This window comes from Rhinichthys klamathensis, unplaced genomic scaffold (genome assembly GCF_029890125.1).
Source record: "Rhinichthys klamathensis goyatoka isolate OS25496 unplaced genomic scaffold, OSU_Roscu_1.1 h1tg000048l_1, whole genome shotgun sequence".
Lineage (NCBI taxonomy): Eukaryota > Metazoa > Chordata > Actinopteri > Cypriniformes > Leuciscidae > Rhinichthys > Rhinichthys klamathensis.
This window is the reverse complement of record NW_026606594.1, coordinates 1881090-1894623: the sequence shown is the minus strand read 5'-3', so window position 1 is coordinate 1894623 and position 13534 is coordinate 1881090. Positions and strand designations below refer to the sequence as shown.

General features: G+C 38.0%; 1 protein-coding gene across 1 annotated transcript in view; it reads right to left on the bottom strand.

Annotated features, from left to right (window-relative positions):
* Nucleotides 1–2930: 2930 nt before the first annotated feature.
* Nucleotides 2931–13534, bottom strand: part of LOC130082679 (thyrotropin-releasing hormone-degrading ectoenzyme-like) — a 135334-nt gene continuing 124730 nt past the window's right edge. The window contains exons 17-19 of the mRNA XM_056247513.1: nt 4361–4501; nt 4077–4158; nt 2931–3098 (exon numbers count right to left, since the gene is read on the bottom strand). Coding sequence (XP_056103488.1) covers nt 2955–3098; nt 4077–4158; nt 4361–4501 — 367 coding nt within the window. The 3' untranslated portion in view covers nt 2931–2954. The remainder of the gene's footprint in view (nt 3099–4076; nt 4159–4360; nt 4502–13534) is intronic.

Below are 13534 nucleotides of genomic sequence, written 5' to 3'. Positions count from 1 at the left end.
TGGTGGTTGTACCCATTTGTTTTTGTGTGCAGATCTCAGAGCCTAGGCTGCCTACAGAGACGCGTTTTTTTGACGGCATGCTTATAGCGGATCGTTAGGAAAGATTAGATAAATGTGATCATTTATTTTTGGGCCTGAAATCGCTGAAACAACCTTTAACCACTACCTTAATAACTATTAATAAGCAGTAATTAGGTGTTTATTGAGGCAGACATCATAATAGTTAATTAATAGTAAGAATTGGACCCTGATCTAAAGTGTGACCACATTTTGTGTCATGTCTAAGAGGTTAAAAAGGTATCAGCAGATAAATGATTGAAAATTGAGCTGTTGGAGGCACTATAAAGTTGGGCCGTAACCTAACTAACCCCACAACTAACAAAAACATTTGATGATTGGCCCCAAAGACAGAAGTGTCCTGTAATAACATAAGCACTGAAGCAGCGTAGGCATAGAGTAGCTCTAGATCGAGGTCGCTCTCAATAACAGGCACATTTAGACGAGGATGCGTTACTGTACAAAAGAATTTATTGTAAGCATTAAAATCTCTAAGCAGCTCTGCTCAAAACACAGAGGATATTATCTCTAATTTAGAAACAAAAGAGAGCTTTACGTCAAACACCACATGAAAGGAGGGAAATAAAAAGGCTGGAAATGTAAGTTGGATCATTCTGATATTACACAGGCGACTTACAACTTTATAGTATCCAACTAACGGGTCTTGTCTGGGGATTTCATTAAATACCCAGCCAGTCGTTCAAAAAGTGGCCTATGTTCCCCAGTTTTTTTTATTCCTTGAGAGATTCACACAGTCAGCTGGACAGAAGATACTATTGACGGTCTCTGAAGTCACCAGGGTTGTGCACCATTCAGAATTGAATTGAGAATGCTTTATGAATTACAATTAAATTCCTAAATTTGGAATTGAGGTAGCAAAGAGGATGCAGAATTAAAATGGAATGACTTTCACATACAGTAAGCGCTTTCGTACTGTAGTTTCTAAGAAATAACTTTTCCAGTATAAATGACCTAAAACAAATGTGTAAATGGGATGTAAATTTTACCATCCATACACACAGTATTATGAGGTATTCCCAGAAACAAATGGTTGAGTATGGCTTCCCCATATTTGTAGTTGATTTATATTATATTATATTATTATATTAGTACAGAAAAAAATATTCACTGCATGAACTGGACTCTAATTATTGTATTATATAATTATTTGTTTCAGTTTTTGATGTTAGCTGTGTTAACTGTTTTGATAGAACTAAACTTAGTTGAGAAAATGGAATAAATAATGAATAGTCAAAATGAATTATGTAATTATGTATATTTTGTCACATAGTACCTTATGTCAGACTAATGGAATTTCGCTGTTATTGTATTTCAGCAAAGAGACTGGATTCTTCAATTCTGAATTTTGCCCAAGCCTGAGTCACATACATTAGTGATGGACTGATATATCGACCAGGACGCCTGATTGGCTGATAACTGACCAATTTCAGATTAGCAGTTGCTGGTCGATTTCGCCAATTAATGTGCGTTAATACACAGTATGATTGTTGATGGATAATATGTAATTTTTGGTGAATTTTGAGTAAATATTGTATAAAATAACCATCCTTGTCATTTCAGTGAATTTCTATACATTTGTTTTGCTGTTTTTGCATTTTATTACAGATATAAGACTGGTAATCGGGCATCATGAAAATAAGATAAATTTGCCTGACAAAAAGCTAAACAAAACAAAATTGCACATGTAGATGGTTAACAATCAAAGGAAACAATTTGAGTAAGAAAACATAAATTAATTTCAAGATATATTCTCTGAAGAGCATTATCGTTTGCAATTTTGCTCCAAATGTAGATTTGTCTTGCCTAAAGGATATTTTTGAATATTCTCAATGGAAAACAAGTCAAAAATACATAACCCCCCTATATCGGTCAACCACTATACTATTTTCAATAGGAATGCTCCACGTTTAACAATTCATGTTCATAAAAAAATAAAGAAATTATTTAAAAAAAAGATAAAACAATGGAAACCTTATAATTGGTCTCCCATCCATTCAGAACCCCACAGTGTTCACGACTCATAAAGATAACACATCTCAGCACTGCATTGACTGCATCAACCTCCCTCCAGCGAATCAATGAATTATACATGAAAATATCGACACACTGATTATTTTTTTCCCACTCAAACAAACATACCATATTCAAGGACAAACCCTCCAAAAACAGGAGAGCAAAGAGCAACACTATGAGAATGCGAATGATCCTGGACACCAGCGGGTTAAACCATCACCGCTTTAGCAAGGACCCGAACGCTCGATAGAAGATTCCTTCTTCTGACGAACACAGAGTGCAGTCAATTGATCAAACAATAAACGTCATCTGTACAAGAGATAAAATTCAGTCTGCTCCCCTTTTATGGCTTTAGAGAGAGAAAAGGCTACATGAATGTTTCTCCTCTTTGTCTTCCTCATCCTGTTCCAATCAAAACACTGATGATTGTCACGTCTTTGTGCTTAATCTAAACTGTTTATATACTGAAGAGCAATCTCTTTGTACCGCCGTCTGGTCTTCAAAGCAAATCCGATATTCTTAGGACTCAGAAAAGGTCAAACTTCAGCAAACTGACTGACTGGCAGAAGGAAATGACTTTCATGCAAAATACGAGGGGGAAATGGATTGTGAATCGTCTTTCGATACCAACGTACGCCTCCATGCAATTTCCAGCGTTGATTCCTTCAGATTTTTTCAGCCATTCCTTTCTTCCTGGTCTGTGAGGGCCTGGTCGTTTCAAACAGAACAGGGAAACGAAAGAGTTCTCAAAGTTCAGAGTAGTTTTTCCATGTTTTTAAACATTTTTTTATTTCACTTATATCTCCCCAAATCACTGGCCATGAGTTTTCATGCTAATAAAGCACTCCATGCTTAATGTTGTGTTAACCGTCAGGAGCTTTTCGCAGCCATCGGTAAAACTGCTGCTGGAACAGGATGTGCCATTTTACATTAGCTTGAACGATCTCAACGGCTCGAGCGAACGCAGGTGCTGACTCTCCCCCGCTGGTCAGGATGAACTCTTTCAGCTGAGGAGAAGATTAAAAAAAAAATTCATTAACAAGATAATCGTATTGTGTCTGATGGATCAGAAATAGAGATTGTGTGTGTAGAGTTCATCTCTGATCATTAAACAGCGTCAGAATATACGACGCATTTACATGCAAATGCCTGACATGTAATAACAGATAGCAGATAACAGTGATGTTTATGATAATGAGGAGTGGGAATGGATTTGAAGTAAACAGAATTAGCTGTGTTGTTTTTGTGAAAGAGAAACATGGGTGTCTGTCAAAAAAAAGCCTCTACTATCAATTACAAACATGAAAATCTCATTAAAAATCTCCATTTACCAAATAACACGTTACGAAAACGATTCCCAGTTCCTGAGGTCATGAGATCGACATGAACGAACATGCGCTGGGATTCAGAATTTAAGCTGCTACTTTGGTCTTGAATTATTTCAAAATTGCTGTTCGTTGAAAAAGAAATAAAACAATCAATTGAAACCTACAGAGTTGAAAGTATCACTGATCTAACGGTGAATCTGTGGATGAAGTGCTCTGGCAGCGGCTGATTGTCAATGACAGTATGCTAATGCTCTGTTGAAGAAAACACTGAGGGGGTTCGTATTATCGCTGTATGAATGATAAATTGTGGAAGGCGAAGTCAGCTGGATGAGAAAGTGCTGCGCTGCAGTGAGAAGCATCAGCAGTCTGTGTCCTCTGGGATTGAAGCTGAATGAATTTGAATAAGTGAATATACGTTCCATTTCCTGTAATATGGTTAAGCAGTTACAATGAGGAAATAACCCAACGAAACAGACCAGAGCACATTTCTGCAGGCTTGAAAGTTTACTTTTATTTATTTTCTCCATCTCAAGAATTTTGCTGACCAACGTTTTCTGTAAGTATTAATGTTCCATGAAGATTGGTCAATAGTTCATTAGTGCTTTAGATTGAATGGAGGTGTATACGCCTCTGGTTGGTGTATAAGTCCAGACTCACCTCATTCAACTCGGCCTCAGTGTTGAGAAACTCCGTCACGCCGCTGATTAATTTTGAGTTCATAAATAAAGCTTCTCCATACCTGCGGATGAGAGACATGGAGTTCAAGCTCTGTCATTAAAAACATTCGAGCACCTTTTCAATGAGCTCAGTAGCAAACAAACACCAATAAATATTTCCCAAAATGCACTCTGGTCCTCCAACATGAGAGTGCGAATGTAAAATTCATTTCAGGGACTGAGAGGAAGGTTAAAGTTATTGATAAAAAGAGAAGCTACATTCACCTGGAATTCAATATGTCCCACTTCTCACGGAAATATCTCCATGCTAAATGTCTTCCCAGCGGATTGCGGCCAACATGTATGATGACATCGATCACGTCCTGATCCGGCACCAGGTCAGAGGTGAGGGACAGATTCAGGAGCCTGTGGACAACACAATAAATGGAAAACAATAAGTGAGGAATAATTGACAAGGCTAAATTATTTTAAATTAACTGGTAATGTGGCCATGGTGTGGACTGTAAAACTTCATTAAGTGATTTTAACTCTTTATTGAACACAATTTTTAGCACTTCATACGCGACAGAGAAATTGCTTCCTGTGACACATAAATAACCCAGAAGTGGGCAAAGCTTAGCAGAGGGTTAATTTGAATAGAATGAAGTGAAGTGATAAATAACAGATACAGTGGATACAGAAAATAATCAACAATCTTGAATGTGTTTTGACCAAAACGATAATACTCTAAATAAATTATACATTATACTTCATTAATCGCGCTCTAATGCTTGGAAGAACTTCGTCCGAAATATAATACTTGCCTTATTAATGGCTGCTATTTGACAAATACAGCTATTATCATGAACATTATCGTATCTTTTCTAATTAAGTCATTCTAATTAATTTTACTATCCTTTCTATGGTAGTTTTAAGCTCGGGTAAATCTGAGATGCAAAACACATTATTCTTCCTCGTTTTCATTAAAGACAGCCACTGACAGGCCTGGCGAAACACAATTATTCAAATATGTTCACGATACTGTGAGTCAGCATCTTCAAGAAGTAATTAACCTGAGAAGTCCAAATCAAACGCAGACAGACCCATTCGACTCAAATTGGTGCGAAATGTCAAGTAGATGAAAAAGGAAGAAATAGGAAATGAGGTGTTACACATAAAGACGCTTCCACGGTGCACAAGTTTTCAATTTGCAATAACAAATGGGGTAATTGCTTCGTGTGGTTTGGTCTCTTATTTCAGTTCAACTGCTCTTTTGGGATTTTGACTTTCTTTCGTCGTCGAGTCATTTGTGGCACCTTTTCACAAACACCCTGGAGATTATTGCCACGGCGACAAACACATCTGTGTGCGGACGGCAGCTTCACAGCTCGCAAACGTGACATCCTGCTTCCTCTGTGGACAAGTGTGAACGCTTTCAGAAGAGTTTCTTTTGCTGTGCTAATTCTACAATAACTTTTTTATGTTCAGATCAGCATGTTTATTCTAGCATACTATTGTCTTGAGTATACAGTATGAGAACAGAGTTTTGTTTTTTTCCTGGTTCGGCTAAGACACGCCTCATAATCAAAGCCCTATGGCAGCGCAGTCTCATCCCAAGACGTCATATAACTGACGTCTTGGGACGTCTTTTGACCATACGTCAATATCCGCCTTTTTAGGGTACCCTTAAACGTCGGTTAGATGACGTTATCGGATCCTAACTCTACCCCAGACCTAAACCTACCCCTAAACCTACCCCGTCACCTAACTGACGTTAAAGGTAAAGCGTCAGTTGTATGACGTCCCAGGATCGTCATAAACCGACGTTTAAGGGTACCCTAAAAAGGCGGATATTGACGTATGGTCAAAAGACGTCCCAAGACGTCAGTTATATGACTTCTTGGGATGAGACTGTGTTACCTATGGAGCAGTATCAGACTCACATTCTGACTAGAATATGAGTATGACGAAGTCAGGCTAGTATGTACACTGTGCACAGCATGTATATTTTCTATATACGAAGGATACCTACATTTACCGAAATACAGTATACAACCAGAGCACACTATGTGTTATACTGTATCCCACAATGCAATGCGCTTGAACTGACCATCCATTCCCAGTGTTTATACATCTTTGTTGATCCTGGAACAACATTCCAATCAACCAATCAGATTTGAGGGACAAGTTTACAGTTTATGTCAAGTTCAGGCTTACAACCATGGGTTAGGTGCTTCTACATCAGTGTTATTCACCTGTCAGTTCCCTCTGATTTTAGGGATAAGTTATGCGTAGGGTTAGGTTTAGGGGTGAGGATATGGTCAGGACTAAATTTTCAAACAGGAATGTTGTTCCAGGATCAACTGAATATATTTACCCAGGAACGAGTCTAACTCTGGAAAATCAGGACGTGCCATAATTGACAATTTTTAACATTTAAAAAAAAAAAAAATTGTATACTATAGACAGTTCACAGTATTCAGTTAGCAGTATGCTACGTTATTTTCATTCAGTCTCTAAGGCTGCACAACATCTCTAGGTTAACAGAGGTGAGATTCAGCAAACACACACACACACACACACACACACACAAATTCGAGTAGCAGAGAGGAATTGTATTCAGCCCACTACTAGATCACAGCACGATTCATCCAAAAAAAAAAAAAAAGAATAATGGAGGAGGGGGATACAATTTACTTCATGTCATAGAAATCAATACTAAACACAGAGTCCATACACCCCATCCTTCAGACTCAGTGATTGAAGCACGTTTACTAGCTCACTCCAAACACAGGCCAGTTTTCTCTGCGGTAGATTAAATATCACAAACACACACACTCTCACACACTCATCTGGGACGGGGGGCTTTGCTTGTGCATGCTGTGTGAAATTTAAGTGCATCTAAAATCAGTGAACTGCTGCTAGAGATCCTGTCTTTTATGTCCAACACTAGAGCAAAGGTGGACGTCTGAATGCTGCAGTAGTCATGACATATTTAAAATATCCTATGCGACACTAAAACAAATATCAGAAATGAGAGATATTTGAAGCATATAAACAACACTAAATCCTAGGCAACAATGACTAATAGTGCGATTCATGCACAGAGATGGTAAAAACCTTTATTTCATGGGAATTCATGAATAAAATGGAAGAAGAAAAAAATAAGTGTAGCTCCAGATATCAACATTGTTAAAAATGATCAGAGGACAGTCAAGAGCTACAGTTTGTTTCTTTGAGCTGAAATAAATTCAGCTACAGGTTCTTCACACATCATGCTTACACCATGCATTACAGCAATAGGTCCCAGTTTCTAATTAGCATGTGAGTGTTGCTACCGCTTGTTTTGTTTTTTTAACAATGATGTCTGGCACTTTCAACACCATCACATCACTACTGCTGCTCTCACCCCACATCATTTGCTAATATTCAGAATATTTACTGTTGTGGGGAAAAAAACTTTTCTTTGCAGTTTTCTCAATAAAGCTTCTTTTTGGAAAATGGCTAACCACCTTAAGCAGATGCAAACTAACAGCAAAGATGGTCTAGGACAGGGATTCTAAACTCTGACCGTCTATGACATTAAATGAAAATTATAACTCCAGTCCTAATCAAAAACACTTGATCAAACTGATCAAGGTCTTCAGGATTACTGGAAAGTTCCAGGCATGTGAGTTTGATCAAGGTTGGAGCTAAAGTCTGCAGGAAAGTGGACCTCGAAGGCCAGACTTGACAATCCCTGGTCTAGCAGCTCTATTTATCTGTTATCTGTGTGTTTAGTTTCGTTTTTGGACTTTTGCCCTGCGTCTCAATGTCCATACTATCCATCCTAAACAGTATTTGAGATTAAAATAACTGTGTCCCAAAGCATAGCATGTTGAAAAGAGTATGCCAGAAGTCCCCGGATGGTCTACTACATATGGCAGGACTTTTACTTTCTGACCCCTGGACTTTACACCTCTGTACAGGTCCTTCTAAAAAAATTTGCATATTGTGATAAAGTTCATTATTTTCCATAATGTAATGATAAAAATTAAACTTTCATATATTTTAGATTCATTGCACACCAACTGAAATATTTCAGGTCTTTTATTGTTTTAATACTGATGATCAGTGTTGGGCAAGTTACTTTTAAAAAGTAATTAGTTACAGTTACTAGTTATTACTTCCAAAAAGTAACTAAATTAGTTACTCAGTTACAAATTTTAAAAGTAACTAGTTACTTAAGAAAGTAACTATTGCGTTACTTTCAAGTAAAATTAAATTTTAAATGCTCAAATGTGACCCCACCTCTACCCCTCTTTAACGGAACTTACAATACATGTGCATGTTCAATTATTTATGATAAATCTGAATATTATAATGAAATGGACACTTAATACAATACATTATTAACAGAAACATGAAACATTGTAGGCCTACACACATCTAAAAAAAAAAAATGTTGCTGTGGGACAAAGTGAGACTAGCCTCCAATCAAATGCCATGTAGATATTATGTTTATATAGTGGATCAATGCAAATAACACAATAGATGTTTTGGAACTTTTGATATTTATTGCCCCTCAACAGGCCACAACTGGGCAAAATTAAATTAAGCTTGTTAAGCTCGTCGCCATACCTGTCTCTCGTTGACTGACTGGCTTGCTTGTGTTGTTCATTGTGTGTCCTGAACTGTCCGACTATGCGTTATGATGGGTCGTTCGCAATTCATGAGCGTTAGCTGTTAGTGATGATGGATCGACTCGTTCGCGAATGAGCTTTTGATGGGTCGTTCGCGATTCGCGAATGAGCCGACTCTAAGAGCCGGCTCTTTTAGGTGAACGTCGGGAGCTGGCTCGCATATCTGAAGAGCCGACTCTATTTTTTACAAATTTAGCCTATAGAAATTAAATAATTATGTAAAAAAATATATATATTATAGTCAAAGTCATTTAAAGAGCCGTTTGTGAGTCAGTGAGCTGAGTCAAAAGTGCCGAATGCCTACTACTATGCGTGCTTTCGAACACCCGCCCAACTCTACCTCTGATTGGCTTACAATGACATTTTACTCTACCTCAGCCAATCGTCAGCATTTATGCGCTTGTCTCGTGCTCTGCCCACTAACCAAGGAAGAACAGTAAAAAAAGTATTTGCCTCTCGCTCAGAGATCTAGTTGGTCTGATGAAAAAAAAAACCCAGCTTCATCAGTTATACTAACGCGCCGCATTTTTTGGCAGTAACGGGAACGGCGTTATTAAGATGAGAAGAGTAATCAGTTAGATTACTCGTTACTGGAAAAAGTAATGCCGTTAGTAACGGCGTTATTTATAACGCCGTTATTCCCATCACTGCTGATGATTTTGGCATACAGCTCATGAAAACCCAAAATTCCTGTCTAAAAAAAATTAGCATATTTCATCCGACCAATAAAATAAGTGTTTTTAATACAAAAAAAAAAAAAGTCAACCTTCAAATAATTATGTTCAGTTATGCACTCAATAGTCAATACTTGGTCGGCAATCCTTTTGCAGAAATGACTGCTTCAATGCGGCGTGGCATGGAGGCAATCAGCCTGTGGCACTGCTGAGGTGTTATGGAGGCCCAGGATGCTTCGATAGCGGCCTTAAGCTCATCCAGAGTGTTGGGTCTCGCGTCTCTCAACTTTCTCTTCACAATATCCCACAGATTCTCTATGGGGTTCAGGTCAGGAGAGCTGGCAGGCCAATTGAGCACAGTAATACCATGGTCGGTAAACCATTTTACCAGTGGTTTTGGCACTGTGAGCAGGTGCCAGGTCGTGCTGAAAAATTCAATCTTCATCTCCATAAAGCTTTTCAGCAGATGGAAGCATGAAGTGCTCCAAAATCTCCTGATAGCTAGCTGCATTGACACTGCCCTTGATAAAACACAGTGGACCAACACCAGCAGCTGACATGGCACGCCAGACCATCACTGACTGTGGGTACTTGACACTGGACTTCAGGCATTTCCTTCTCCCCAGTCTTCCTCCAGACTCTGGCACCTTGATTTCCGAATGACATGCAAAACTGAGCAACAGTCCAGTGCTGCTTCTCTGTAGCCCAGGTCAGGCGCTTCTGCCGCTGTTTCTGGTTCAAAAGTGGCTTGAGCTGGGGAATGCGGCACCTGTAGCCCATTTCCTGCACACACCTGTGCACGGTGGCTCTGGATGTTTCTACTCCAGACTCAGTCCACTGCTTCCGCAGGTCCCCCAAGGTCTGGAATCGGTCCTTCTCCACAATCTTCCTCAGGGTCCGGTCACCTCTTCTCGTTGTGCAGCGTTTTTTGCCATATTTTTTCCTTCCCACAGACTTCCCACTGAGGTGCCTTGATACAGCACTCTGGGAACAGCCTATTTGTTCAGAAATTTCTTTCTGTCTTACCCTCTTGCTTGAGGGTGTCAATGATGGCCTTCTGGACAGCAGTCAGGTCGGCAGTCTTACCCATGATTGCGGTTTTGAATAATGAAACAGGCTGGGAGTTTTTAAAAGCCTCAGGAATCTTTTGCAGGTGTTTAGAGTTAATTAGTTGATTCAGATGATTAGGTTAACCCTCTGGGGTCGGCAATCACGCCGGCGTGATCTGCTCGCTTTTTTTCTTATCAGTGCAAAAGAGACTCAAAATACTCGGTTGATTTTGATCTTACATTTAAGTGTTATACATCATTAGATCCTGTTAAGTTTCTATTTTTTTTTTGTGGATACTCACAATAAAAACAAAGTGTTGTGCTTTTCAACAAATAAAGAAAAACAAACATGATGCTAGTTCTGCGTTCTCTCTGTCAGTGAAGTCCATTCTGAAACGCGTCCTAAGATTAACTGTAACTCCGCGATTACTTGTCACACAGGCACGAGAGATTTTTCTTTATGAAGCTTGAATTCTCTTCTTTTAAATGAAGTAATTTATATAAAAAACAAATATTCTCAGTTTATGCAATCTGTATGAAAAGAGAGTGCTGTCAGTATTTTTTTCCCCAGCTCATTACACTTCATTACGCGTTAATCTGACACGCCCACGGAGGACGCGCGCTATTCAAACGCAAATGTCGAGGCAAGCCATGACAATGCCCACATCAGCCGTTCCACCGCGGTGGTAAAATGTGTGGTGTATTTGCTGCCTTTTACCGCTAAGAGGCGCTACAATCATAAAAGTGTTAGTTTATTCCGGTTTATTCTCCCTAATGCGTAATCTGCTGCCACACCGCGGCTCATTCAGAGCGATTGAAAGCTGGTAGCAGATGAATTCAACAAGTGAAACGTAGCTAAAATAATTCATAATCACAATACTGAAATTAGGCTACTGAAATGTAATTGAATAAATAATGAAAACATTTCAACATAAAACATTGCAATAAAAACATTTAGGCTACATCAATGAGGCTTTACAACTTTAACAGCGTACAGACGGTAGCTCAGTGATCAAGCAACAGCACGAGCTTCGAGGAGCTTCAATCGACCCGAGATCGAATCTCAAAGTAGCATAGACCTACATGTTGTTAACCGATGTTGTCCTACAGCGTTTATATTTTACCACCTTGATGCTTAAATAGTAACTGTTTATAACTGTTTACTTATTTAAAGTCGAGTTTTGTTTAATTATCATTACAACATAAATTTGCTACATTCCTGTAGAACCGCAGCCGCTGCACAAACGACAAAAACTGATGAAGGAAGATTGTCAGCCGATTGCGTCAGAAAATTAAAATGAAGAAGCTCGTCTTTAGTCTGCTAAACTATTGTGTAATGTAAAAGAACACTAAAATTACTTAAGTTTGAAACCAAGTTCGAACATTTCAAGGTTTAAATAAAGGGTCGGGACAGTTTTTTTTTATTTAAAACAGGGTTGCATCGGGTTTAGAGTTTATTTCTTTTGCGATGCAAAATAAGAAACACTAGGCTAATCTTATTCTTGCGACATTTTAAATTTGTATTGCCAAAGAAATTACAGCTAAATTAAACAATTAAAACAGTACAAAACGAAAATTGTCCAAAGAAACATAATTAAATTAAAAACATGCGTTTTTCTTTGTAATTGATGAAATAAAACTGGTTTGGGACAGCTTTTTCCAAGCAAAACTAAATATAATCTGAAAAAAACGCTTGTTAATTTGTTGTCATGAACAAAATGTTCAACTCAATATTAAAGTCTACAGGGATCTTTGGATTCTTACAACCAGGCATGCAATTAGCCTGTGAGTGTAGGCCTATACTTTAGCCTTTTACAGTTTTAAAAGATTATATCTTATATAGATTATACCAACAATTTGTTGTAGGCTTATTTGGAAATTACCATAACTTGTAGTATTTCATCCTTAGGCTACTGTTAATAGACATTAGCCCCACTTACGTTTTGCTAAATGTCCCTTTGCGCCACCTGGCGGTCATTTCGCGTACGACTATGAAATGCGACTGGTTTATTTTTACCGCGGTGGATGGCTAAAAGGTGTGACTAAAAATGTGCTTTTGGCTTTCATTTATATTTTGATTGTTTGTATATATGTGTGTGTGTGTGTGTGTGTGTGTGTATATATAAATATTTATTTATTTATATATATATTGTCCTTGCATTCTTTCTTGTGTGACACCCCTGAATGAAAGGCTCATTAGTATGCAGTCTGCTCAGGTGAGAACTGCCTAATTATTCATGAGGGGGTTGGGCCGTTCCGCCCATCCGCATATTGCCTTTGCAAACAAAAAAATGTTTTTCACAATTTAAAACAATCTATTGTTTTATGTGAATGATTAGGCAGAATGATTTTCAGATCAATTTGAAGCAAAAACTCTAGGCGACAACATCCACTAGTCAAAAGTCTTGTGGACAGATATTTAGTATGTTATTTGTGGCCTTATATTAGAAACTTTAGTTTTTAGTTTTTTCAATAACCACGCATAAACAATATTCTCTCAAAAATACAAACATGTACATACATGTTGATAACATATTATGGTAGCCCTGTGTGTGCTATATAGAGTGTAATTTCACCTGTGCCATTAATATGTTTATTAGCAACTGAAAAAAGCACAAATGTCAGAGCATGCCAAAACATCTCAAGGACCCCGAAAACACCTCAGACCCCAGAGGATTAATAGCTTGTTTAGAGACCCTTTTCATGATATGCTAATTTTTTGAGACAGGAATTTTGGGTTTTCATGAGCTGTATGCCAAAATCATCAGTATTAAAACAATAAAAGACCTGAAATATTTCAGTTGGTGTGCAATGAATCTAAAATATATGAAAGTTTCATTTGTATCATTACATTATGGAAAATAATTAACTTTATCACAATATGCTAATTTTTTGAGAAGGACCTGTATATTTCATCTGCAACAACACTGTGGACTTTTATAAAGATCCGTTTGGCCATTCACTTTGAAATGTATCATTATGCATTAATATGAGGAGAGTTCTCTGCATGAAAGACTGTGACTACAGATCAACGTGGGATTTTATCTTTGACAA